General features: G+C 57.6%; 1 protein-coding gene across 1 annotated transcript; it reads left to right on the top strand.

The window, feature by feature from the left end:
- The first annotated feature begins 68 nt into the window (after window positions 1-68).
- Window positions 69-27,167, top strand: RABL6 (RAB, member RAS oncogene family like 6). Its single transcript, XM_004423664.3, has 15 exons — window positions 69-393; window positions 8,913-9,047; window positions 10,919-10,966; window positions 13,872-13,924; window positions 15,025-15,116; window positions 17,656-17,796; window positions 18,566-18,671; window positions 20,436-20,539; window positions 22,624-22,943; window positions 23,181-23,331; window positions 24,453-24,668; window positions 24,765-24,999; window positions 25,236-25,407; window positions 26,263-26,327; window positions 26,430-27,167. Exons 1-15 carry the CDS (start codon window positions 264-266, stop codon window positions 26,619-26,621), a joined length of 2,160 nt encoding a protein of 719 aa, XP_004423721.2. The 5' UTR covers window positions 69-263; the 3' UTR covers window positions 26,622-27,167.
- Window positions 27,168-27,252: the final 85 nt, after the last annotated feature.

Here is a 27,252-nt window from a genome sequence, read left to right as displayed (position 1 = left end):
CGCACTTCCGTGGCCCTCGAGGCGCCCCGTAGCCGCACGCCGCGCCCCGCAGGCGCCAAGATGGCAGCGCTGACGGGCGGAGGGTGGCCGCTCTGGGGGCCGCGGGAGCCGGAGCGGAGCCGCCGCGGCTGAGCCCCCGAGCCGCCCTCGAGGCGGGCGCACGGCCGCCGGGCCCCAGGTCATGGTGCGATCCGCGCCGCGCCGCCGCCGCCGCCGCCGCTGAGCTCGCGGGCCGCGCCGGGCTCGGACGTGGGAGCGGGAAGATGTTTTCCGCGCTCAAGAAGCTGGTGGGATCGGAGCAGGCTGCCGGCCGCGACAAGAACATCCCCGCCGGGCTGCAGTCCATGAACCAGGCGCTGCAGAGGCGCTTCGCGAAAGGCGTGCAGTACAACAGTGAGTGCGGCCGGGCGCGGGGGTTCCTGTCGGGGGTACCCGGAAAGCAGGGTCCAAGGGCCGGGCCCGGAGAATGGGCAGAAAGCGGGTCGCGCCCGGCCCAGGAGGCTCTGAGGGCCCTTTGGCCTCCGGGGAGCGTCGCCGTTAGCGGAGAGATAGTGGCAGGTCCTGTCGGTCTGTGTTGAGGATGCGCTGAACCTTTACCTGTGGCGAGCGCGGTGCGAGTACCCTGGGGGTGATCACCTAGGGTCGGGGGGGTGAGGCCGGGCCGCAAGACCAGGTCCTGGAGGACTCCAGGGCGGGAGAGTGGACGTCTCGGCCCGCGGCGCTCTCCTCTGACTGGTGGGTTATTCTCGAGGAATGCTGGCACGATAGGAAATCTGTGTGTTTAGTTTGCACAGTAAAAATCGTCCAGGCGGTTTCTGGTGCGCTCTGCGGTGCCCCGATTGGCCCAGGTGACCTCGTCTAAGAGAGATTCTTACATAACGCGGGGAAAGATCTGTGGTCTGTGACACTTCCATGAACTGTGTGATAACCTGCCGGAGAAGCGGTGAAATCCAGCTGGCTCTGGTAGTTTGAGCTATGGTATTTTTCTTTGTACACTTGGTATTCAATTTGAGCACGGAATATCAGCTACGCCACACGTTCTTGCCCTCATTTCTTTTTAAGAAGCGTTTGTACGGGATATATTTAGAAAAGCTCCAGAAGGCACGGAGACTCGCGCTTGTTACTGTGGGCGACTTCTCTTCTGTGGTAAGGAGAGGTAATTGACAGATGCCCCAGGAGCCCTAAGACATTTCCAGTCCTCTGTTATAAATTATGTAAGTTATGTAGCTCCTCGCTGATCATCCTCTTGACCTCTTTTAAGTTTTTCCATCTTGCTGGCTTTTTCCTAGCAGTATTGAAAGGCTTTTTATGTTGTTCTCTGCTTTTAAATTCTTTCTCCAGTGTTGCCATACGTTGCCACAAGATTTTGGACTTTTCCTCTTTGCTCCTTTAAGGGGAGCCTTCTGGTCTCTATGATGATATATTTTGGTGATAATGTATGATATTAAGAAACTGATTGGAAAGACTTTAGTGCACCTTTTAAAGAGAGGTCGTTTTAGATGTATTCTACTCAGAATTTTGTATGCATTTCTCTCACATGCACAGGAGAGAACAGTAAGGTAAAATACTCGTTTACACAAATCTGTAGTATCTACGTTTAGGTCCCTTGTTTAATTTTGTTACTTACGCTGTTATTTTAAACTTAATCCTAGTCCTTTGGAAATTAGACCTGGAAGCTGGAAACTGTTCACCTTCTGAAAAGCACTCCCTGATGGGCACGCCCCCTAGTCCTTCCTGGGTGGGCAGGAGTAAAAAGTAAAAAGGGCAATGGAGTTGTTCCAGAGAAGAAAACCCAACCTCAGGTGGTTGGGGGACAGGTTATGGTCTCCTAGGACTAAATGAAAGGCTGTGAGATTGAGAGAAATTGGAATTTGTACCTAAACTACATTTTAGAGGGATGTTGTCCTTATAGTTGAATAATATACAATTTTGAAACTTTTTAATTTCCTTCATTAGTCAGTAGACTAGAACATTTCTAGTATTTGTTTTCCAAAATATCTTACTTAGAGGAACAAACCTGCAATATGACAATTAGAGATTCAGGATTTTCATAGGTAAGAGTTGATGATTTCCAAGTATATGAGTTATCTCTTGTAGAACGGTGTCCTCCTGGGGCAGATAGGTCATCATCTTTTAAATTTGCCGTGATAGTGAGAAGTGACTCATGTCACACATGCACAGAATCCCAACATACACATCAAATTTAGAACCAACACCTAAAGTCAAAACCTGAATGAGACATTAGACCATGGTCCTGGTTTGGAAGTCATTTTCCTATAAAGTAGAAGAGAGAACATTACCTGAGTTGGTCTACCTTTTTTCCTGCAGTTGGGCACACTTTATCAGCTATCTTTAGTAGACAAGGTGAACTGGGGCAGCTTCCTGAGTGAAGAAACACCAGTCTTGTGGAAGTGGTCAGGACTGCCCTTGCTCAGGACTGCATTCCTCACCAAGAAAGCCTCCAGACACTGGGACAGCCAGAGTCTCGATCTCAGTGCTAGAATTTAAAAATGAACTTAAATACTTTCTCGCTAAGAAACCTTTTGAAAGGTTGATTTCAGGGTAAGAGAGCTTTTCCTTTAGGAAATTAACAGCTGTATTTAGGAAATTATTTGACCTGCCCCAGTAAGGCTGATTTGCAAATTCCCCAGCCTTTGCTGTCCGTGATATGACATGTTTTCCTTTATAGGTTTTCCTGCTCTAGCATTCATTTATTTAGCAAATACTTATTGAGTGTTTGTCAGTGAAGAACCAGACAACAGTCTCTGCCTTGTGGAGCTGACATTCTAGCGGGGTGGGAGGAGACAGTATGCGATAAACATAATAAATAAGTAACCTGGAGCCTGCCTGGAGGAGAGAGGGCTGCAGAAAACAGATAGAGGAAGGTGAGGGTCAGGGTGCAATTGGGACTGGGAACAGAGCATCAGAGCCAGCGTGTGGAGAAGGGGACAGTGGAGCAGAAGGTGGGAAGGATGTGGTGGTGGTGGTGTTGGTGCATAAGGTGCGTTCTGGGCCGAGGGAGTCAGGGCAGAGACCCTTGGGGAGTGTGTGAGAGATCGCAATGGAGCGAGGTCCAGGAGAAGCACAGGAGGCCAAGCCCCAGAGGTGAGGGTAACATGTAGGGACTTTGTGAATGAGAAACCCTTGGCCTTTGAGGGGCTCTGAGCAGAAGAGCGGCTGCTGTGTTGGAGCAGGGGACCAGTCGGGAGTTTTTTGCTGCATCCTTGTGAGATGACGGTGACATGTGAAAGGGCGACATTAGGGTTTAAACCTGTGTCCCCAACAGCAAGGATTGCATCATTTCCATCTGAGATAAACCTTATGCTTTTGTTTTGTAAGAAAATATTCCCTATTTTGCAGAAAAACATGTGGGAACATGAGCGAATGAATCAGGGTGGGAAGGTCCGCGGGTCCGCCGGTGGAGCCCCGCCACGCACGTTCTGCGCGGTGCCTTCACTTAGACTAGAAATAGAGGGCTAACTGTCTGTTAGTAAGGCAGCTAGTTTGCCACGTGCTTCTCTTACCACTTCTTGGGTGAATCTTAATTAAAGGTTTTCCAGGTAAATCACTTATTCAGCTTGTTTTGCAATGTCTAAGGTCCTGGGATTGATTTGACTCCTTTTTTTTTTTTTTTTTTTGGTGCGGAAGATTAGCCCTGAGCTATCATCTGTTGCCAATCCTCCTCCTCTTTTTGCTGAGGAAGATTGGCCCTGGGCTAACATCCATGCCCATCTTCCTCTACTTTATATGTGGGACGCCAGCACAGCATGGCTTGATAAGCAGTGCATAGGTCTGCGCCCGGGATCCAAACTTGTGAACCCCTGGCCACTGGATTCATGAAATACATAGAAATCCAAGAAGTCCAAGTCCAGAGTTTTAAAAACATTCACAGCTATCCACAGCTAGACACAAAATTGGAAATTTTCAGAACATCAAAATCAAAAGAAAAATCGTAGAAGCGGCCAGAGCAAAAAGACTGTCTTCAGAGGAACAGCCAATAAACTGATAACACAGTTTACAGTAACATTAGTGGCCTGAGGGAAAACCCTTGTCAGCCTAGAAATCTATACCTAATGAAGCAGTTATTCAGGAGTGAGTATGATTAAACTCACTTCCAGTCTAAGATGGACAGTTTACTGTGCAGAGGTCCTTGCTGAAGTAAACACTGGAGGGGACACTCTAGGCAAATGGAAATGGAGCTCCGGAGATGGGAGTCAGGTTCAGAAGGCAGAGGGAAGCACAGAAATGGGTGCATATGTGCTGAAACCTCAATAAGCCTCGGTTCTGTTAATCACTGATAAAGATTAATATGGGGAAAATAGAAGGAGAGACTGAAATAGTGGAAACCAGCATAACCCAGGATGGAGCTGATCAGAATTAAGGCTTTCAAAAGTGCTTGTATTATTTAAGAGGAGACGCATTGATTAACTTTAGACTCTACTACAGCAAGTGTGAATGTTAAAAATATAAGAGTTACCACACAAAGAATAGAAATAAATGGCAGATCTTCCAAATAAACACCAGGCAAAGAGAGGAATAAAAAAGCCTTGCCCAAGGAGCAGAAGGCAGCGGAGGGGAGGGAGGACCAGCGCAGTGACTCACAATTCTCACACGTGGGGCGGGCGTGCCCGCCTGTGTCAGCAGCCTCGGTAAACGTCAGCAAGCAGACTTGCCGGCTAGAAGAGAGCGTCACAGACTTGGGTTTTTTCTTTGATTTGGCTGTGTAGTGGATAAGACACAACCAAAACTCGACGGCACAGAAAGGTTGAAAGCAAGTAGTCGGGAACAAAGCATTAGGTAAATATTAACCACAAGAAAGCCACTCTGCCGTGGTCCTGTCTGGCGGAGCCATGGGAACGTCAGACAAGACGCTCAGGGAAGCAGGATGCGGAGGCGGAGGAATGGTTACTGCAGACTCATAAGAGAAGCAGGTATCTGCACCGAACCCTCTCAAACCAAGGAATGTTCCTACAAATTGACGGTCTCAACAAACACCTAAGAATATGTCATGAAAACCACATTCTGTGGCCACAATGAGTAAGACTGGATATGAATAACAAAAAAGTGACAAATTGTTTTTTTGGAAACTTTTAACACTTCTAAATAATTTATGGGTCAAAAAAGAAATCATATGGAAATTAGAAAGCATTTATCATTCAGTGGTAGTGAACTCCCCACATACTTGTAGTAGTCATTGACCTAAGAATACAGTTTGAAAATCTAGGAAGAGAACAACAGAATAAACCCCCAAAAATTTTAGTGACAACCCCCAGAAAGTGACAAAGAAAAAAGCAGGAACAAGTGATTTTTTAAAAGAATCAATTGCAATAGAACTTACAAGGTGTGTGTGTCCATGACTAATCAAGTGGACAAACCTCTGGGAAGATTAATAAAGAAAAACAACAAAACAGATATCGTGAGTGATAAAGAGTGCAAAACTGCAGCCAAACAGTTTTACAATGTAAAACGTTAGGAATAAATTGGTGCCAGTAAATTGAAGACGTAGAAGGGAGAGTGTCCTAGAGCATGACTTTCTCCACCTTACTTGATGAGACAGAGAATCCACACAGGTCCTAACAGTCGTTCGGAGAGCAGCATCAGATTGATGCAGACAATGCAGAAGGTGGGAGAGCACCTGGCTCACCTCCTGAGCTTGGCAAACCCTGGTGCGAGAACACAGAACAGCACAGAAAGGAGAGTAACAGTCCATCTCACCTCTGAGCACAGAGGTAAAGACCTAATAAAAGATTAGGAAATCGGGTCTAGAAAATTGTTAAAATAATAATAACAAATTATTACATTGGGACCAATTAGGATTACCCCAGGAATGCAAGGATTGTTTAACAATATATATTATATGATTTACAAGCAGGTTAAAGGAGAAAAAAATTATCTCAATCAGTGCAAGAAAAGGATCTGATAAAAATCAACACCCATTCATGATTTACAAAAAAGCCAAAAAACCCACTTCTTAGGAAACCAAGAACAGAAGGGAACTTCTTTTACCTGTTTAAGGGTATCTGCCAAAACCTGTATCCATATGTCATACTGAGACATAAGATTCCTTTTAAAATCTGGACCAGATGAGGACTCCCCACTTTCACTGAGCTTTTCCCTGGTGTGTGGAATTCTGCCCAGCACTAGAAAAAGAAATGAAAAGTATCAGGGCGGCTATGAGCCCTTCTTTAGGGATAAAATTAACATAAAGTCAGAAATATGAGTTTTCTCTTTGTCAAGATGCTTTTATGCATAAAAAACTGAACACTAGACTGAAAAGTGGCTCTTACAATAGCACCCAACTTCTGTTTCAGGCAGTATGATAAAGTTGATAACCTGAACCAGCCCTGCCCTTAAAAATAATTTTAAAAGTTGGAGTAACATTTAGAAAAGCACTAATGCGTCACTCGGTTCGTGAACTTGGATGAAGGATGTAGAGGTGTTTGTTTCACTTTTCTCAAAACTGAAGGGAGTGGGTCCTGGGTGGGACGCTGGCACTGAAGCTGCCTCGCCTGAGGAGGGAGTGCGTGGTAGTCGGGGGTGGGGCAGGAGGGAAGACCTGGAACCCCATCAAGAAGGGCTGGCCACCAGGAGATCCCTGCATGCAGGGGGTCTCCCTGAGTGCTGGTAAGCCCACGTTGACCTCCGAGTGTGTGTGCCTCAGCATCATCTGTGTGGTCAAAAAAATCTCAAATGAAGAATTAACTTAAGATGTTCCAGGTTGGTAGTGTTCCAGGTAACTGGCAGGAATCACAGACACTCTCTGATGAATGCAGCTGCAGCCCAGACCTCCACGCCATCCCCCGGAAGAAGTTCCAAAGAGTGATGAGCTGCTAGCCAAAAATCAGAAGACAAAGGAAATAAAGCCGCAGGTGTGGAGCCGCAGGTGCAGCCACTGTCAGAGCCCGGCCTCGAAAGATGTCAGGGTCACAGAGTATCGAGTCAGTGTGGGTGGGGTATTTCCAGAAATAAAAGAGGTTTGAGGATGCATCAACAGGACTCTACAGGCTATACAAAAAGACCAAGTAGATTTGAAAAAGGACCTGCCTCCCAAAAGCTGGGGAAAGGTCAGGCTGCAGCGTGGAGGAAGCGTGTGGCCATCTGAAAAGTGGCGTGTGGGGAGAAAAGAGCCTGCTCCCAGGAAGGTCCAGGCACTGGCGCCCTGGATTTGTCCTCCCCTCGGCCTGGCCAATGGTCTCCTGGGGACATTTGGGGCCTGCCCCCCGGAGGTGAGGCTGCAGATCTCTGTCCGCCTCGTTTCCGCCAAATGAGGGAGAGAGGCGAGGGCCCCTCCTGTGTGCATGGAGCTCTGCTAAGCCAGCCCGCTTCCCACCGGGCAGCCTGGGTTCATGTCCCGGGCTGAGCATTCCCCAGAGCTGTGTTCGTAGCACCAGCTGTCTTGACTTTACTCTTAGGTCTGTCCTTGGCTTCTGGCCGGAATCGGGGCTAGACTGCCCATGACCTTGAGAGGGATGGCCATTGTGTCCTGTTTGGTGACACGATAGAGGGTGGAAGAAGTGCCTCCTTGAAATCTGACTAGAGATGTTTAAAGTCTGGAAACAACTAATATGTTTTGACGACTGAAGTTGGGACTCGGAGGGAACGTGGAATGGGGTAAGGAAAGTGACTTGGTAGCTGAGTTTCATGGAAGGAGAAGTGAGTGTCTGAGAGTAGAAGGGCCTTGAACTAGGAGGAGGAGGGTGGTGCGGGGAGAGAGAAGCCAGATGGGCCGGGCCTCAGCCCCCTCTGTAGCTCCCTTGGTGGCCTCCCCAGCCCCCATGTGTGAAGCACCGTCCACTGTATACACAGCCTGCGAGGCCTGACCCGCTGAGCTCTCCACATCTGCCTGAGGTCCATAAGCACCTCAGGCTCCTCCCGCAGGCTGCCCATCTCACTAAAGGGTGCTGTCAGCCACGCGTTTCTTGGGTCAGAACCTCAGTGTCATTCTTGACACCATCTCCCCTCCCCTGAGGGCCAGTCCCCCAGCAAAGGCCATCAGCTCCATCCTGTCCTCCCCCCTGCTCCACTGGCTCTGTACGGCACTCCTACTGCTCTCCTTCATCTTTCCAGAACAAACCAGATCGTGGCACTCACGCTCAGAGGCAGCAGGAAGTCCACATTCCTGTGTGGTGCTGCAGGGTCTGGCCCCTGCGTGCCCTCTGCCCCCGAGTGTCCCGCTGGCACGTTGTGGGCCTTCCCCCACCCTGCTCTGACCTCCCACGTCTGAGTGCTGGGCTGCCTTTGGGCTTGTTCACAGGTGCCTGCTCACGCCTGGCACACAGGCGGGCTGCTCTGGAAATACTTGTTGAGTGAGCAAGACAGAACACAGGCTTTGTGCTGTAACCCTACATGTGTGGTCTTGAAAAGCCTAGCGTTCTGTATAATTGTGACTAAAAATACCACGGCCGCAGGAAAGTAGGGTAAGAGCAAACCATCGAAATCTAGCAAGCTGTGGAAGGAGAGCACCCATCACCCCCAACCCCTCCAGGCCGAGGGCCAAGTCAAGGCCACCCCACAGCCTGACCCAGACCCTGGGAGCCATGGGTCCCCGGGGCATCTGGCTCTAGGGGAGACCGCTTTCCTGTGAGTACAAAGTCTGACACTGCATCACTCCATCCGCCCAGGACGAAATGCCTCCAGGGTCCTCCTTTGCAGAACGGGAGGGGAAAGAGAGGGCCCTGGCTGCCCTGGTGCACTGAATGTGCACTGACAGTGTGCACTAAGTGTGCACCATCGGCTCTCATCTCTACAGGCTGCGCAGATGGCCTTGCCCCCTCGGGGATCTCCCAGCCCACCTACCCTGGCCCACCCCAGCACTCAGGCCCTGGTCTGTGGGAAGAAAACGGGTGTGGCACACAGACTGCATCGGTGAAGTTAGTTTGATTTGTTTACCTGATCTGTCCTTTCTCCCCCAGTGAAGATAGTGATCCGAGGAGACAGGAACACAGGCAAGACCGCGCTGTGGCACCGTCTGCAGGGCAGGAAGTTTGTGGAGGAGTACATCCCCACGCAGGAGATCCAGGTCACCAGCATCCACTGGAACTACAAAAGTGAGGGCCCGCGGGGAAGGGCGGGAAGGGAGGGAGCCGGTGAGGGCCCTCCCTGGTGTCTGAGCACAGGCACTGCCTCTCTGTGGGGGCTTTCATTCCATCGCCCTCCCTGGGCCCAGTTCCCTGGAGACACCTTCCCCAGCAGTGTCGTCATGGGAACAGGGTCCGTGTGTGGGAGCCCCTGGTGAACTCAGAGGGGCTAGCATGGGGGCACTCATTAAAGCTGCTTCTGGGCCACCCTGAAATCCCCTCTCCCAGGGGAGACTTGGTCCAGAGAAGCAGACAAAGCGGTGTGGGGGCGCCTGGGGAGCTGGGTCAAAGGAGCAACTCTCGATTCTAGAGACACTGAAAAGGCAAAGCTCCCGCTTTAACACTCGAGAGTGATGTTGAGGGGAGCCGGACCCCAGGGTGGGCTGCGGCTTCTGTGCTGCAGCCAGCGTGCTGGGTCCCACGTTCGCTCGCCTAGCAGAAAGGATTCCTCGGTCCCTTTGAGCCACAACTCTTCACTTCAGAGTCTCTGAAGCCCCTGAGCCCCTGGGAGATGCTTTGTTGCGAGAGCACTTGATGGACGAACACCCCCGAGGCCCCTCGGCCGCGGGGACGGCGGACACTTTGCCTCCGCAGGGAAGTGAAGGCAGGCAGTGCTGCGGGAGCTGAGGAGCTCCTCTGTATGGTCAGGAATCAGGAAAGCAAAAGGCCTTCGAGCCATTGTAGACATTACTTTTCACTGGAAAGAATCTAGTGGGTCAGAGCAGGACCCACGGGCCTTTGTAGAAGACTGTTCTGACCTGCACTTGGTGCCACCAGGCTGCATCTGGGACAGCTGCACGGATTGCAGTGTCGCCCCTGCTCGACCGCTGGGGGCTGGCGGTGGCACAGAGAAGCCCCACCCTCCCACGGCACCCTCTTCCACTTCAGGGTGAAGCTGGCAGCAGCGGGCGCCTCTCAGGCCCCCAGCTTGGGGCAGGTGCATGGCGGTTCCCCCTTCTCCCTTTCCCCTTGGAACCCTCAGGGTGGGGGATGAGCCTGCTGTCCCTGCACTTGGGCTCTGAGACCAGACTGGCCATCCCTAGGGTCCGCCCCCTCGGCCGCCGCACACCCAGGGGGAGGACTGCTGCCAAGGAGGAGATGGGACAGTCACTGCTGCACAGGCCCTTCCTATGAAGGAGGATGGAGCCCCAAAGACGACCAGCAGCTTCAGGAAACCTGGGGGACAGCCGTGCTGGCCGCTGGCAGAGGCCTGTCCTGGGCTAGCTCCCACTCGGCCTTGCACCCTGAAGGCTTTTGGTAGAAGTTTGGGACCAACCGACTGGAGAGTTCCGGTCCTCCATCACTGACCATCCTACTTCCTTCGAAGTGAAGTGGAAGCCAGTCCCTGAGGAGGCCAGACAAAGAGTAGGGTCAGGAGGACAGTCAGTCACGTTCAGATCCACTCCAACACCAGCTGCGTGCTCCTCAGGTGGACGGACTGGGAAGACCTGGTGACCCGGGGCGGCTCAGGCCTGGGTTCTGAGTGTAGATCCCTCCTGTCTGCGTGGGTCCGGCCAGGGGTGAGCCTCCCCAGGGATGCCTTCAGCAAATGGGGGGTGTCTCAGCTGAGGGTGTGCGGAGATCGTTCACTGCAGCTTGAGCAGAAGCACGAGCCCGCGCACCGACTGGGGAGGAGCATCCCAGGTCACGGCACATGCAGAGGCCGTCGGGAGCTGGGCGCCCTTGGGCACAGCACCGAGGGAGGGCCTGGTGTCTCCTGGCGGGGGACCCACACTTGAAGAGTGGGACAAACAGAGACACCTGGACAGCCCCTAGAAGCCCATCTTTGTGAAACCAGAAGTTCACACTGGGTCCTAATTGTGATATTTTCCCCATTTTAGCCACTGATGATATTGTTAAAGTGGAAGTCTGGGACGTAGTCGACAAAGGTAAGTCGATTTTTTATTACAAGTACTTTTCTCCTTAGCGTGTTACTCGTTCTGTAAAAGAGAAAAGCTCTCCTTTCTCCCTGTCCTGGCAGCCACCACGTGTGCGTGTCTTCATCCTGTGTTTCGTGGCATCTCAGTCCCTTGAATCCTGGTTCCTCATCAGACTTAACGTCTGATGTCGCATGTATGACCAGAAGTGTCTGCTCCTGGGCACAGCGAGGGGCTGTGGGAGGTCTAGGTTGGTGCTGTTACCTTTAGCCTCTGGGTCCTGGGCCAGCTCCCTCCTGCCTCTGTGGTGGATGGGACAGAATGCACAGCAGTGACCTGTCAGAGCACCTTGGTCTTTGCTGTTTAAATGTGTTTCACTCACTGAGACTGAGTACATGGCAGTGGGGACAGACACGGGCCTGTGGAGGTGGGTGGGCTCCAAACCCAGAGGGCTGTTCTGGGAGCCCTTCCTGCAGCGCTGCTGGTGTAGCTCCCCAGTTCTCGGCCCCCCATGCCCAGAGCCGAGGACCAGCTCCTTGGCTTCTGAAGCAGCCGTTCCCTTCGGCTGCATGTGTCCATCTGACTGCTGGCTCCCAGGGCACTGCGGCTGTGGAGTCCCCGTGCTCTCACAGGGAAGCACTCCACCACACACAGAGCCGCGCCAACCTCGAGGGTCACGCCCCACATGCCCTGGTGGTGAGGGGTGGGCATGTTCCCCCATTGACATGTCATCTCGAATTTCCTCCTCACACTCAGGTTGCAGGTCCCTCCTCTGTGATGCTCTGGGGGACCCCCGTTCCTCCCTGGTGCTGGCACCCTGTGTGCTGCCACGCACGGTCTGACCTCTGACCCCACAGGCATGCACGTGGCCTCTGGGGACACAGGAGACTGTGTCTTCTAGGAGCTTGTGGTTCCTGGTACAGAACACACACACTGCACTCCCCTTTGCCATGTCTCTGGGGGTGGGTTTGGGTTCCGAGGACTGATTCAGCCAGATAGGACAAGAGAGGCAGCCCTACACCCTGAGAGCCAGCAGGAGCACCCAGCAGGAGCTGCTGCCCACCAGGACTCTTTCAACCCCGTCGGGCCTGCAAAGGCCTTGTGCTTCCAAACCATGTCCGCACGAGTGACTTGGGGGCGTTTGGAAGGCAGCCGGCTCTGCGACCCTGTCACTGTCCTGGATGTGAGGGGAGGCTGTCATTCGGGCTGCCCTCCAAGCCTCAGGATTAGAGTGGGGTCCATATTTGGGGACGGGGCTCTGTCCGGGCAGTGTGTTGTGTCCTCTGGAGGAACCTGCCCCGGGGTGCAGAGCAGACACTGCCCCATCCCAGGAACCTCCAAGCACCCTGCTTCCTGCCTGTGTAAGGCATGAGCCTCAAACCGTGTGTGTGGTGACGGGTTGGGGCAGGGCTCCCTGGGCTGGGCTGCTCACGGAGTCCCCTGTGGCTTGGAGACGAGGTGGAACACGGCAGACTGCACAGCAGGAGAGAGGTCCCAGGCTCGTGTGCAGGCTGGCCGGGTGCAGGGCTCCACGTGAGCACTGGGCGTCCTCATAGCTCCGTGTGGCCCAGTTCCCCTCCGGTGAGAACCTTTTTGAGTGGGAAGGAAAGGTGCCTTCACTACCACCCTAACCTGTCGCCTGTTGGACGGGGTCTCAGCACTGTCTGCAGAGTGGGGAGAGGTGGCAGCAGCTGAAGCCAAGCCCTCGGTGGGGAATGGGTGAGTTGGCGAGGAGGCAAAGCCCAGTGAGTCACGAGCCAGGGCTCAGCAGCTGTGCGTTGGGAGGCGCCCGATGGGGAGGGCGCCTAGGGAGCAGCCTCAGGGGCTCTGCCGTCCTCTGGGTTCTCCTGCATCTGCAGCCTCCCCAATTCCATTAGCCAAGGCCCCACCCCTCAGGCCCCTGCACTTCTCCTGGAGCACTGGCCTCGCGGCTGCTTGGCAGCGGTGGCTCACGGAGACTGTTGGGTGCTGGAGGCGCATCCTGGGCTCTGGCTGGACAGCAGTGTTCTGGGGAGCTCAGGGAGCGGGCCTGCCTGTCTGCAGGGCTGTGTGCAGGGCGCCCACCCCGGCAGCACTGCCAGCACTCAGGAGGGTGCAGTGTGGCTGGCGCCTGTGAGTGTGAACAAGGGGCCAACTCTAGAGACGGGGTCAGGAGGTGCTGAGAAGCTCAGAGAACGGCTGTTGAAAGAGGCAGGGGTTGGTTTTTGATAAACGAACCCCAGTTTGTTCTGGGAGGTTTGTTTGTTAGTGTTACCCAGAGCACTACCCTGAGACGGGGGACCCTGGATTCCCAGGGTGGTAGCAGTCCTTCCTCTTCAGTTAGGATGTCCCAGAGGTAAAGGGAGGGTGATGGCCTCGGAGCTCCTTATTGCTCAGGGGCCACCAGAGCCGGCCGACTGCAGCTCTGCCGGAGCCCAGCTCCTCTGTCCCTAGCACCGGCTCAGGGAGCCTCTGTGGCCTCAAAGGCAGCACCTCAGAGGCTGGCCTTGGCTGCAGCCCAGGCCTGTACCAGCCAGCCACACCTCAGGGCTGGGTCCTTGTCAGCCCAGAAGCAGGTGCCGCATTTGAACAAGAGCCTTGGCTGAGGCATTGGGGAGGTCTCCCTGTGCAGTCCAAGGAGCCGTGCTGGGCCTGCAGATGCCTTCAAGTCCAGGCCCGGCTGTTGGCAGCCTGTTTGGGCCTTTCTCCCAGCTGGGTCAGGGCAGCTGGAGCTGCCCAAGAGGCCTCACTGGGGACCCTGCCACATCCTGCTGCCAGCGGGTCGGGGCATGGCTCCCAGGGCCTCCAGCTCAATTGAGCATGGTGCCTACTGGAGCTCGGGGTGTGGGGGACAGTGGGACACGGGAGGGGGTGCTCCTCCCTCGGGCCATCCTTGAGCCCAGCATCACCTCATAATTTTTATCTGTCTTTCAATAAGGAAAATGCAAAAAGCGAGGCGATGGCTTGAAGATGGAGAACGACCCCCAGGAGGTGAGCCGCGTCTATCCCACGTGGCCCACGGTTCTGGGTGGGGGCTGTGAGCAGATGCCCGCTCCTCAGACCTCTCTGCCTGCCCGTCCTGGGCCCTCCTGAGGACTCCAGCTGTACAGGTGGACACAGTGGCCCCTGGCCGTCCCAGCAACTCACAGGACCCCTGTGCTGCCTGTGGTCGCATTTTGGGGTGGCTGGGCTCGCCTGGCTAACTGCCACACATGACACCTGCCAAACCAGTGCTGAGCTGAGTGACCGGAGAGGTATTTAGGTGAACGGCTACATTTTGTATCCCCGTCACAGAGGCCTCCGCCCCTGAAAGCACAGGACACGCCTTCAAGCTGTGGCCCTGATGCACGTGGCGTGAGTGGCTCCAAATGAGCTCTTGCTGCAGCTCCCTTCCCACAGGGAGGCGGCGGCCACCTCCCTGGACACAAAGAAGTCGGGAGCAAACCAGCGCTCTTCCCGTTCTGGGGAAGCCCTCTCGTTGTTTCCAGGAGCCCTGCTCTCGGTCCTCCTGTCCGTAGATGGTCCTTCTGTCCATAGATGGTCCTTCTGTCCGTAGATGGCCTCGGACGGTCGGCAGCTTCCTTGCTCCCCCTCAGAGCAGGAAGGTTGAGTGCCTGCCGGGCCCAGGTCTGTCTGGCCCTTTGTGTAGCACGTGGCCACTGCCCCCAGCATGGCAGCAGCCCAGTTAGTGTGCTCTGGAAGGTTCTCTGCAGACATTTTCCTCAGTTCTGGAATGCACATCTCACCCTGGGGCGCTGGCTGTTCCAGCACTCTTGTCCTTCTGGGTGGGGAAAGTTCATGAGCCCTGAGGGCGAGATGCTGCTGACAGCTAGTGGAGAAGACCCCAGATGGAGGGCACAGTCGACGGGGCCCCGGACCCTGAAACGTTTACTGCCAGACCCTTTGAGGCAAAGTTTTGCAACCCCTACACTAGATAATCTTGTGTTTACATACTTTTTTCCAAAATGAAAAAACTGTTATATTTTCAGATTGTAAAAGTCCTGTTCAGCCTTTTCCAGGAGATTGTGAGTTCACACCTGTGGGACCCACCAGAGTACCGTCTCTTATGCCCAATTCCCTCTCGTCCCTAGGCGGAGTCCGAGATGGCCCTGGACGCCGAGTTCCTGGACGTGTACAAGAACTGTAACGGGGTGGTCATGATGTTCGACATCACCAAGCAGTGGTAAGAGGGCACTGGCCATCACGGCTCCCGGCACCGCCCCACCCCGAGGGCCACCCCCATGGTCCAGCAAATGGTGGTTACACCAGTATCACTGCTGGCGCTGAATGCTTCTTGAGGGCCAGCTGCGGGCAGCACGCACGCTGGCAGTTCAGCCACACAGAAGCCCTGGCCTGGATGTCCCTGGGCATCTGTGCCTGCAGACATGGGGCCGGGTCAGGAGGTGTTCACATCTGGAGGGTGGCCCGGGACAGGCTGGCTCAGAGTGGCAGACAAGGCATGCACCTTCCACAGCCCCACAGCCCCACAGTCCTTCCTGAAAACACCATCGAAAATTGGGCAGAATCCAGGGGCCACTCGTGCTGGTGGCTCCCAAGAGCCCCCACATTCTTTGACTGCTAGGAGGATGCCAGCTAAGATGTCACAGCAAAAGGCTCTGGAGCAGATGGGCAAAGGGAAGGCATGGGCGAGTTGGTGGGGGTGCGGGGGGCCTCTCCACGGGGTCACGTGGGGCTTGCAGGGGCACGGCACGACACGACACGACATGACACATGTGAACTGGCATCTGCGGGTTGCTCTTGAGACTCGGTGCCCCAGTCCTGCCTGGCGCCAGGGAGGAAAGCAGGTGTTCCTGGAAGCACAAGTGGTGCAGGCAGCCAGCCCCTCCCCAGGGAGCTGGTGCCAGGAACAGCAGAGAGTCCCCAGTGGCAACCGGGCAGGCTTGCAGGCCAGCCTTTCTCGGGACACAGCCCCAGGCCTGCTCTGTGGACACCTTGCTGCATGCCACCAGAAATGGAAGTCTCCAGAAATACTGAAGGAGGGCCTGAAGAGAGCTTATTTCAGAAATGGCCTGTGGGGTGTGCACCCTGTTATTTGAGTTAGATGATGATTATCGCACGTCATCCACGTTCGTGGTAGAAAAACCAAGAAACAGAGAGAAACTCGATGCTGTCATCAGAGACGGCCACGGCTGTCGCTTGTGGAGGCCAGCCAGCTTTTCTTCTGAATGGTGCACATGCACGCGTTCTTTTTTTTTTTTTTTTTTTACAATACTGGGATCTTTCTGTGCACACCTGTGTAGACACTGCTTTTATTTAAGGATATGTTCACAGTACAGTTGGATGCGTGGGTCTTCCAGGGGTTCACACGGTCACCCTCGGGGCGCCCATCAGTGACTTGGGTCTGAGGGCTCTGATGCAGCCTCCACCAGCCCTACCGGCCTGCAGGGACCCACACCTTAGCACCTGCCATCTGCAATGACCCTGGCACGCGCCTGAGAAGCCCCCAGGTGGCGGCAGCAGTGCATCAGGCATGTGTACGGAGCAGGATGGTGGAGCACACGAGTCACAGACACGCCTGTGGGAGAAGCAGCCGCACTCTTCTCAGGTGCACGCAGGGAAGTTGGCGTTCTCTACGAGCTGCACTGGTTATTAGGTGGCGTTTCCTGTGTGGAATCTGGCGTAGACACTGTTAATGGCCACTTGGCTCTGGGAGGGCTGTCAGCATCACTAAAGCACCTTATAGCCTTTGCTGGATGAGCAGTGGCCTAAAGGCCAAGAAGGACCCTCAGGAGAGCTGCCAGCGGCTGAGCTGGGGCCTTTTGTGCCTGTGAGGCTCGCCTGGGCTGGGTGTGAAGAAGGGCGGGAGGTACAGGGCGAGCAGGAGCCAGCGCGCAGGCACAGGGGCGTGGTGGCAGACGCACCTGCATGGCTGTGAGACCTGGATGCAAGTGTCTGACGAGCAGGTGGTGCGAGGTGGGGGGGTCCAGGCGTGGTGAGACAGCTGGGGCCGGGGCCATTTCTCGGAGCCCTGGGACCCCTAAATATCAGCGTGCTTGGTTCAGGCAGTGCCTGAGTGGTGGCAGCAGACACCGTTTAGAGCCCCTCCATACGAAGAGGATGCAGAACGCCGCTGACTCGCCAGCACTTTCACTGGGCCCTGTGGGCCAGAGCCAGTCATGTCAGTGCACAGGGCGCCGTGGGCTCAGGAGACGCCCCCCAGCAGGAGGGCAGAGACACCCTGGGCCCTTTGTTAGCGGTTTAAAGCATGTGTGTGTGTGTGTGTGAACATGGTGCGTGCTGTATTTTTCACTAATTTGTATTGCCTTCCTCTGGATTAGGGAAGTTTGTCACACTCGTATTCTTCCTTGTGCGCCATTTGGAAGACATGTGGGTGACCCTGTAGGGCTGAACGCCCCTCAGCCCCCCAGGAGGTGTGGGCCTTGTGCCAGGAGATGGTGCAAGACCCCCCCACACCCACTGACAAACAAAGTCCTGAGACAGCAGAAGGGACAGCTCGGTGAGCCCTGTGGGCCACAGCTGTGCCCCGCAGAACGGGTGCAAAGACAAGTCAAGAAAGGATATACGTGGGAAGGGAACCCAGGCAAACCCGAAGGAACGTCAGGGCAATGGGTGCCGACCCGGGGAGGGGTCTGCGGGCACTGGCCATGCCATCTTCTAATGCTCTGTGTGCGTGCGGGTGCCAGGGCAGGATCTCACGGCCCAATTAAGGCAAGTCTCTCTTCTCGCCTGTGCCTCCCAAGGACCTTCAACTACATTCTCCGGGAGCTTCCCAAAGTGCCGACACACGTGCCTGTGTGTGTGCTGGGGAACTACCGAGACATGGGCGAGCATCGCGTCATCCTGCCTGACGACGTGCGCGACTTCATTGACAACTTGGACAGGTGGGTGCCCTGCTGAGGCCCAGGGAGCAGGTGGAGGGGCAGGACAACAGCAGACAGGGAGACTTCCTTGGCATGGGGCCAGGCCCCTGTGCCCGTTAGCCCCACCTGCCCTGGCACTCCTCGGCCATGAGGCCCAGCCCCCACCCAGCTGCTCAGCTCCGAGTCCCAAGGTGCTCTGACTGCCGCCCGGCTTCCCTGCTCTTGTGGCCCCAGGTCCAGCCTCTCCATCCACACCATATGGACGAGCGAGATCTGCAGGCACATGGAGGTCTGGGGAGACCTGGGCAGAGGGCACAGCGTCGGGGTGAGCTCAGAGGTGGAGACATGGACCCAGTTGGAGAAAGGGCGGGAGGGCCGTCCCAGCCAGGCTGCAGGCAATGAGTGAGCAGCAGAGGGCAAGATCACTTTACAAGAGGGGACTGGGGCTGAGGACCACAGTGGGCAGCTGGTTTCCTGGCACCAAGCAGGCCCAGGTGGGGGCAGCCTCTCTCCCTCTCTGAGGCCAGGGGCCCTGCTAGATGTTGAGGATGGTGCCACGAGGCCCCTGCCTTAGGGTGTGGGCCCGGGGGCACGAGCCCAGTCAAAATGTTGCCTGTGGGCACTCAGTTAACCAGAGCCGACTGAAGCTTAGGTCTAGGCCCCAAGGCTGTGGGGCCACCTGGCCCTCATCCGCCCCCAGGGGTGGTCACCTGCAGAAGGTGACTCAGAGCCCTGCCCTGGGCCCACCACCGCTGCAGTCTCTCTGGAATCTTTGTTCTTTTGCACACAGGCCCCCAGGCTCCTCCTACTTCCGCTATGCTGAGTCCTCCATGAAGAACAGCTTTGGCCTGAAGTACCTTCATAAGTTCTTTAATATTCCATTTCTGCAGCTTCAGGTGAGCCTGCCCTGTGGGGGATGGGGCACTACTTTGGTGCAGGGGTGGGACCCCCCTCCTGAGCCCTGAGGGGGCAGTTGGGTGGTTTGCTTGGAGCACCATCTCCAGTTAGGACTTGGTGTGCTGGCGCTGGTGGCCCCAGGATGGCCTGCCCTGTCCCCTCCCCTCTACCGGGTCCTGGGACCTGGGCCTTTCTACAGCCCCACACACAGCTGCAGAACATTGGCATCCTTGAGATGCCCTTCTTGGGCCGAGCACCAGAGACCTGGACGAGTGGTTGCACTGATTCCCCCAGCCTCTGCCCTGATGCTGCCATGGCATTTCACTGGCCCTTGTGCAGGTGTGCATGCTGATCCCAAGCGCCCAGGTGAGGGCTGTGGTGCCCACACCCCTCCCCAGCCCCACTGATGCCCCCCGGTGGCTGGGCCAGCCACTCTTACTGTGGACCTGGTCCTTCTCTGGCCAACAGCTGTAGGGACGGCCCCCAGCACCCCCGCATCCCTCCTGCTGTGGAGGCTGGTGCCTGGTTTGCAACTCTCTGGGCCCAAGTGCTACATCTGCTTGGTTTTTTTTCCTAAATAAACTTATTTGGGAGTGATTTTAGATGGACAGGACAGTTGCAGAGCCAGGGCAGAGGTTTCTCTGCCCCTCACTCAGGTCCCCACGTCAGCCCCCTTGTTTCCACGTGCTTTTGTCAAAACCGTGGAACCAGCCTTGGTCCCTTCCCTAAACACAAGGTTTTATCCACCTCCTGTCTGTCCTTCTCTGCCCCGGGCCCCACCCTGCACGTGGCGGTCACTCTGCTGAGGCCACTCTGGCTGTGTTTCTCAGGTGGGCCTGGTGCAGGGTCTGTCTGACATTAGACGGGGCTGTGGGCTCTCGGGCAGAAGACCATGGGGTGGCTGCGCTTCTCGCCACGTAGCACAGGGCACGATACCCGTGCAGCTTGTCCCCAGGATGGTGGCCCATGGCCCTCTGCAGCTGCAGTGGCTTCCGTTCCTTCTCTAGAAGGACGTGGAACTTGCCTGGGAGAGTGACAGTCTCTCCCTTCCCCTTCCCTTTTTTTCTTTTGGAAGAAACAGGAACCCTGCTGGCTGGGGTGGTTGGCGTTGCTCTCAGTGGGGAGGAAAGCCGGTGTGTCCACTTCTCAGAGGCACCAGCCCACACTGTGCGCCTGTTCTTTCCCTCGGGACCCTGAGTGTTGCTCGATACTGCTCTCACAGCTCCTTTTAACTTGTTATCCAAGTATAACACGCACACAAATCCCAAGGGAAACACCCCAGCATGGGCCCGGGGACAGCGCCCGGCCCCCATGTTCCCTGTCACCGGGCAGTCAGTGCTGCACGTCACTGATGGAACGGCAGGATGCTCTGCGCTGGAAGTTGTACCTGACCTCTGACCCCAGAGGTGGTGCATGCCCACGCTGGGAGTGGGAAAAGGCTGGCAGGAAGAGTGTGTGTTCTCATAAGCATTGGGGCGTCTCAAACCTTGGGGGCACCTTGTGTGGACGGTGCGCTGTCTTTTGGGTGGTCTGCTCACGTCACTGACATCTGTCCCCGGAGCCACACCGGACAGCTGAGCATCATGCTGACACCTGGATGAGGTCGTTTGGGCTTCCAGGTCTTTGGGCAGCCGAGCCCTGTGCCCCCTGTGCTCAGCTGCCCTTTAATTCATCAAGGGCTGGCGAGTGGGGACGCAAGGCTGAAGGTGGGGGCTCGCTGAAGGGACGATTCCTGCTCAGATCGCTCTGCTTCCTCTCTGCAGAGAGAGACGCTGCTGCGGCAGCTGGAGACAAACCAGCTAGACATTGACGCCACGCTGGAGGAGCTGTCAGTGCAGCAGGAGACTGAGGACCAGAACTATGACATGTACGTTGGCCCAGGGGCCACCTCAAGTTTGAGCCTGTACTTGGTGAGACAGCAGCAGGGAGCCCCACCCATTCCAGGGGGTCTGTCGGCTTGCAAGTGTCGCGTTGCTCCAAAAACCCAAGTCGTTTCAGCTGTGAGTGTGACGGTGCTCAAAGAACAGAGCGCAGGCAGGAGAGTCCAGGCCCAGCCACCATCTTGAGGGCAGCCCTTGCTGGGCAGTCAGGCCGGTGGCCTCTCTTCTCCCCTGTAGCAGGCTTCTTCACTGTTAATGTGCAATAATGAAATATTTCGAGTATGACAAGCGCTATGTAGAACAAGTAGGTAAGTTTTAAGTGGAGCCCACCTGACCGTGGGAAGCAGATGCCTGGCTCCTCCAGATGCTCCCTGAGGAAGGGAGGTCAGACACCCCGAGGCCCTGCCACCACCCTGCCCACTGAGCACGTTGGGGCTGGGCCTTCTTTAATGGGCCTGACAGGACCCATGAGTGGCTCCGAGCCTGTGGGTGTAACTGTGGCACTGGCAGTTCACCCGAGAGGTTGTGTGGCCACCACACCCAGACAGCTGCCTGGCTGTGGAGGATGCGGGCATGCAGGCCTGGGTACAGCCGTTGGCGCTGTTGCTGCCTGGCTCCACCTGCCTCTGTCCAGACCAGCCTCACCTGCTCCCACCAGGCGTGTGGCACTGGATGCCACTACCCAGGCCGCATGTTTGTCCAAGGCCCCAGTGAGACCAGCTCCCCTGATGTTTTCTAGCTGAGGCTGCTATCCCAATTCTGAGCTGTTTCCCAGATTAATGCCAGTGTAGAGCAGGGTCTTCAGAGAGCTCCTTGACCTTGAGAGGGCTGCTGGTGGTGAAGAGGCGTGTGGGGCGGGAACGGAACCTTCTGGTCCTTGATTGTGGCAGGAGGGGAGTTCAGAGCAGGGCTTTTCCCCAGCTGTGCCTGTGCACTAAGCAGCGTGTGCCCTTGCAGCAAGACGGCCAAGTGGGTGAGGAGCAGCAGCTGTGGGGGGGTGGCCCTCTCAGGGTCCCCATGCACCTTCCACAGCTGCAGGGGGAGGCGCTGACTCTTTCAGGGAAGGCGTGACCCTGAACTGCCCCTCAGAACAGCTGCTTGTTTGGTTCCCAGAGAGAGCACCTCAGTGTCAGTGTCGGGTCCTGGGAGAGGCATGAGAGGCTGCTGGCCCACTGGTGCTCGTGGCCTGGACCGTGGGCCCTGGCTGCAGCAGAGCAGACCCATGCGCCCCCCAGCGTCCCCCTCTGTCCCTAGAGGGACTTGCAGAAGGGCCTTTGGTCTTCCCGGAGCCACATCCAGCTGGATGTGGTTCTGGAAACATCAGGAGTCGTTCTGGGGGAGAACACTTGCACTGCTTCAGCCACCAGGCTGGCCACAAGAGGGAGCCCTGCCCTGGCAAGCGGCTGCCTGCGCTGTTGAACAGAGCAGGATTGACTGGCTTCTACAAGGTTCCTCTGACTGAGAGTGGGGTGGCTTTTTCCTTTTGGACTGAGAGCTTGGGGGCTCGGCAGCAGTGTCCCCACCACCAGCCTTTAGGAGATGGGGGACTGGCTGAGGCCTTGGGCCAGAAGCTGGACGGCACTCCTGGCCTGCACCAGAACCCAGCACCATGCCTGTCCTTCCTTCGCATCCCATCCCTTCAAGTCTCAACGTAGTGGTGAGGGTGGCCAGCCCAGACACCCACTTCCTGGTCCCCAGGGAAGGCCTACATGCAGGGGCCAGCTGTTCATTCCAGACCCTTTGTTTGCAAGCCTGCCTCCAAAGACACGGGCTTAGGGAGCGCCGTCCTGCTCAGCCTCAAGGACAGTAGGGCTTGTCTCTGAGACTCAGCCTCTGGTGCCGGCTGCCCTGGTTTAGGCCCCTTCCTGCCTGTTAGGCCCACCCCCTCCTCCCAGACACCTCCCCTCACAGGACGCTCTGCTTGACGCCAGGGTCTCTGAGGGCTGCTGAGCCCACGGGCAGGGACACTGCTGTGACCACCTTCCACAAAGCAACAGAAATGCTCTGAGAAACCTCAGAGGAAGAGACTGAGGAAGGTGGGTTTCTCATGCCCTGCTCCTTGTTCCCTCAGCTTTCTCGAGGTGATGGAGGCACGCAGCCGCGGCCACGCGTCCCCACTGGCAGCCAATGGGCAGAGCCCGTCCTCGGGCTCCCAGTCTCCAGTGGTGCCTCCCAGCGCCATGTCCACAGGGAGCTCCAGCCCCAGCACACCCCAGCCGGCCCCGCAGCCACCCCTCCATGCCCCCTCAGCCTGCCCCTCCCCCCCATCCCCACCAGAGGTCCTGCTGCCCCCTGCACCCCCCGCGGTCCCTGCCCCGCCCCCGAGGCGCAGCATCATCTCCCGGCTGTTTGGAACCTCACTGGCTGCCGAGGTGGCCCCTTCTTCCCCAGGTAGGCCCAGGAGCAGCCCCTCCGGAGGTGGCGTGGGTGGCCTGAGTGGTGAACAGCACCGTCTCCTGGCCCTGGCAGCGCTCACAGACTGGGGCAGGCCACCCTTTCCCCTGGGCAGGCAGCCCCACAGCCCAGTCCTGCACCCCTGCTTGTGTCCCAGTCCTGCGGGCACAGCCGGGCCGAGCACAGCCCAGGGTGGGCGCTGAGCACGTGGGAACTGGTTCCTGCTGTCCACAGAGCCAGCCACAGCTGCAGAGGCCCCAGCAAAAGTCCAGAATGTGGAGGATTTTGTTCCTGAAGACAGCCTTGACCGCAGCTTCCTGGAGGACACAGCCCCCCTAAAGGACGAGAAGAAAGTTGGAGCCAAGGTTGCTCAGGACAGCGACAGGTAAGGCTGGGGGCCTGTGCCCTTGAAGGCAACGTGGGCAGCAGCTGCCATTCTCAGCTTTGGCCCTCGGCTTCCTCCTGGCCCCCCATTGGGTGTGGGCTCTGCTGACTTCCCTGGCGTTGGGTGAGCAGAGGGCACAGCACCCCACCAGCTCAGCAGCAGCTCAGCTCTGAAGACAAAAGCAGGACTGTGGCTGGAGGAGCTGAGAGAAGGGCTTGGGCCAGAGCTCTGAATGCCAGGGAAAGGCCTGCTTAGACCGTCAGACACGGCCCCCCAGGGCTGCTGGGCCTCAGTGCTCCATGAGCCCCACACCTGCAGAGAGGGAGCAAGGATTCTGGCCACAGTCCAACTCTGAAGCTCACAGTGTCAGGCTGGCCCAGGACACAGGTGGCCTGAATGTGCATCTCTGTGGTACCCATGAGCACCTGTCAGCGCGCCCTCTGTGGCAGGTGGGAGAGGAGCCCTAGGGCCCCAGAGCAGCTGCCAGCTTCTCTCCCCATGTGGTGGGGCTAGTCAGGGCCATGCAGGAAGACTTCAGGCCTGGCTTCCCACCCTCAGCTCCCTGCCCCTCAGTGTCAGTTTCTGGGCCTCAGGCCTGCCAGCCCCTTTCCCCACACACATCTGTAACGTCACCATATCCCTCCAAAAACACAAAACAACAGAATGAAGCCAGCACTGTGCTCCTCCTCAAGTGCCCTGAGCATCACTGAGCCCGTCACCATGTGCAGGCCCCACAGCTTTCCCCCACCACCCTGCAGGAGAGCACCCACTTCAAATGTAAACAGAGCAGGCCCGGCTGTGGCTTCCCCCTGCACGGGTGGCATCTCTGTCTGTCTCCTCGGCCCCCACCTCACACCCCTCTCCTGCTGGCCTCTGCCGCTGCTCCTGCTGCAACGCCAGTGAGCCGCTCCGCGGCGCGCCCTTGACACTGCCTTGAAACAGGTCCCCCTCGAGGTCCGTCCTCATGAGCGTGAAGGGTGAAGCAGCTAGCAGTCAGTGCTCTTGCCTGGCGCAGAGGGGACGTCCATTGCGTGTGGACATGGGTGCCCGGAGCTCAGGGTGGGTAGCCGGATGCTCCATCCCCCCTCGTGACCACTGACCGCCCTGCCTCTCCTTTGCAGCGATGGGGAGGCCCCAGGAGGGAACCCGATGGTGGCAGCTTTCCAAGACGACGTGGACCTTGAAGATAAGCCGCCTGGCCGGCCCCTGCTGCCCACAGGCCCTGTCCCCAGGGAAAACATAATTCTTTCCAGTGAGGAGGAAGCAGAGGAGGTGGCAGGGCACCCCAATGCCACTGTCCTGGCTCCCCAGAAGTGCTCTGAGCCAGAAACCAAACGGTATATGGGGGGGTGCCCAGCAAGGGGCCCCAAGGAGGGGGCGGGGTTCACAAGGGGAGAGGCTGCCGCAGGCCCCCTGATCTCCTCCTCCTGCAGGTCCTCCACAAAGGCCTCAAGGCCGCACAGGGGCGCAGCTCCCAGGGCTGCGGAGCCCCACTGGCCAGGTAGCACCAAGCCCCCAACAAAGGGCTCTCAAGGGCAGGAGGAGGGGAAGGGCAAGCAGGCAGTGTCATCAGAGAGTGATCCCGAGGGGCCCATCGCTGCCCAGATGCTGTCCTTCGTCATGGACGACCCCGACTTCGAGAGTGACTCGGACATTCAGCAGAGAGTGGTGAGGACACTTGGTGCACAGGCTGCCTCGGAGCCCTGAGGACCCATGGTGGGCAGGGGGTGGCGGGTCAGAGGTGAGAGCGCGAGACTACGCTTGGCGGCATCGTGGGTCAAGCGTGGGGGCCCCACAAGGGAGCTTGTCACCTGCTGGGAAATGTAAGAGCCCCACAGGGGCTATGTGACCGAGGGAGGGAGCTGGGGAGGGGCTGGCAGCCCGACCTGCCTGATCCTCTCCAGAATGAGTTTCCAGTGCGAGAGGACCCCTCTGACGTGACGGACGAGGACGCCAGGCCTGCCCAGCCGCCCCCACCTCCCAAGCCCCCCATCCCCTCCTTCAGACTGAAGAACGACTCGGATCTCTTCGGGCTGGGGCTGGAGGAGACGGGCTACAAGGGGAGCAGCGGTGAAGGTAGCTGCCTGGGCGCTGGGTGACGTGGGCCGCGGACCTCACCCTGGCGCTGCCCAAGGGGGCATGTCTCTGACTCCTCCTTGTCCCTGTGTCCCTGGGGACCCTCAGAGCACAGGAGTGAGGTCAGCAGCACAGGGCTCCAAGCAGCGGGGCCGTCCTGCAGGGCCGGGCCAGCTGGCTGTTGGTTTCTGGAGAAGCCCCGTCCCAGGTGCTTCTTGCCCTGTTTGGGGTCCAGCTGTGTTCTGACGACATGCCACACTGTGGGGTCACAGGGCTGCAGGCCAGGACCAGGCCAGAGGGATGGGCAGCTGGGGGCACCTGACCACGTGTCCATAGGAGGCGTTTGGTGGCGCAGGCAGCACTGCTGTGGGCTGGCTGAGAGCTCGTGTGTACCTAAGTCTGGCCCTCCATGGGTGGCCCTCCACGGAAGAAGCTGGTGTGGTCTCCTGGCCTGATGAGCACTCATGGTTCTATGGGGCCCTGGCCAGCTCCACGGCTCCCTGGCACTGTCCCCACCCTCCACCCTGGGCCACTTGAGCCCAGCTCTGCCCTGATGAGCAGAGTTACTTGGGACATGTCCGGAAGTTTGTTGTCCCCAAAATGGAGAGGAAAAGACCTTCCCAGGCTTGTCCTGGGGTTGAAGAGGGTTTGTCCCTCAGGTCACCTTTGTAGCTGGGGCCAGCTGGGCACCCAGCCCCAGGGCAAAGTCTGAGGGGCTGGGGTGTGCACACTGAGCGGTGCTCCCGCAGGGACCAACTGAGATGGGGCATCTGCAGAGACCCCTGCCACCGGCCCAGGCCACCACACACGCGCGCACGCGGCCCAGGGAGCTGACGCTGCATCTTATCCCTGCAGATAAGGAGGGCAGGCCTCCCTTGAAGGAGGAGAAGAAGAAGAAGAAGAAGAAGAAAAGCAAAGAGGTAGGCGCCCGCTTCCCCCTCCCAGGAGCCAGGGGCGAGGGGTCCTGGGCTGTGGGCTCCTGGCGCCCGCCTGACCCCACTGCGCCACCGCCCCCATCGCAGGAGGAAGAGAAGGCGGCGAAGAAGAGGAGCAAGCACAAGAGGAACAGAGACAGAGAGGAGGGCCGGGAGGAGCGGCGGCGGCGGCGCGGCACCGAGAAGCCGAGGACGGCCGTGGACGAACTGGAGGCCTTCCTGGGGGGCGGGGCCCCGGGCGGCCACCTCCGCGGGGGCGGGGACTATGAGGAGCTCTAGGCCTGGCCGCCAATGACTGGGGCCGGGTGGGGCGACACGCCCGCCACGGTTTGCTGGGGGCGCTGGGCCCGCCCTGCAGAGAGGGGGCCCCTGCAGGGAGGGTCTGGTGGGCTCTGCGGGCAGCGGCCCCCCGCTTCTCAGGGATGGGACTGAGGCCAAGGAGGCCCGCGAGGCTGTTTACAGGGCGGGGCGCCGTCGGCTCCTGCTCGCCCCTGGCCACCGCACGCGCTCTCCCAGGCCCGCCGCATGCGGGTGGGCTCCGCTTCCTGCTGCGGCCCGGCCACGGTTGCCCGCCCGAGCCCCTGGACCCTCCGGGCACGGCTGTGCAGACGCCAGGCAGCACCAGCGCCTGTCCCGGGGGAGGCTCTCCCTGGCCTCGGTGTCCTGCTTTGCACCTGTCCCGGGGGAGGCTCTCCCTGGCCTCGGTGTCCTGCTTTGCACCTGTCCCTGCGCTCGGCCGCAGCCGGGAAGGTTCTCAGACACTCATCTCCTTCCATTCTCCTTCCACACTTCACTCCGACCATAAAGCTCTCCTGTTTTACTGCGCGTGTGTGTGTGTGCTCTCTGCCGCTCAGCAACCAGAGCAGCCGAGGTGGGGCGTGTCCACCGGCTGCCCCCTTTGTCCCCCAGC

Source organism: Ceratotherium simum, chromosome 29, assembly GCF_057802395.1.
Source record: "Ceratotherium simum simum isolate JZ-2026a chromosome 29, ASM5780239v1, whole genome shotgun sequence".
Lineage (NCBI taxonomy): Eukaryota > Metazoa > Chordata > Mammalia > Perissodactyla > Rhinocerotidae > Ceratotherium > Ceratotherium simum.
This window is presented reverse-complemented; position numbering and strand designations above follow the sequence as displayed.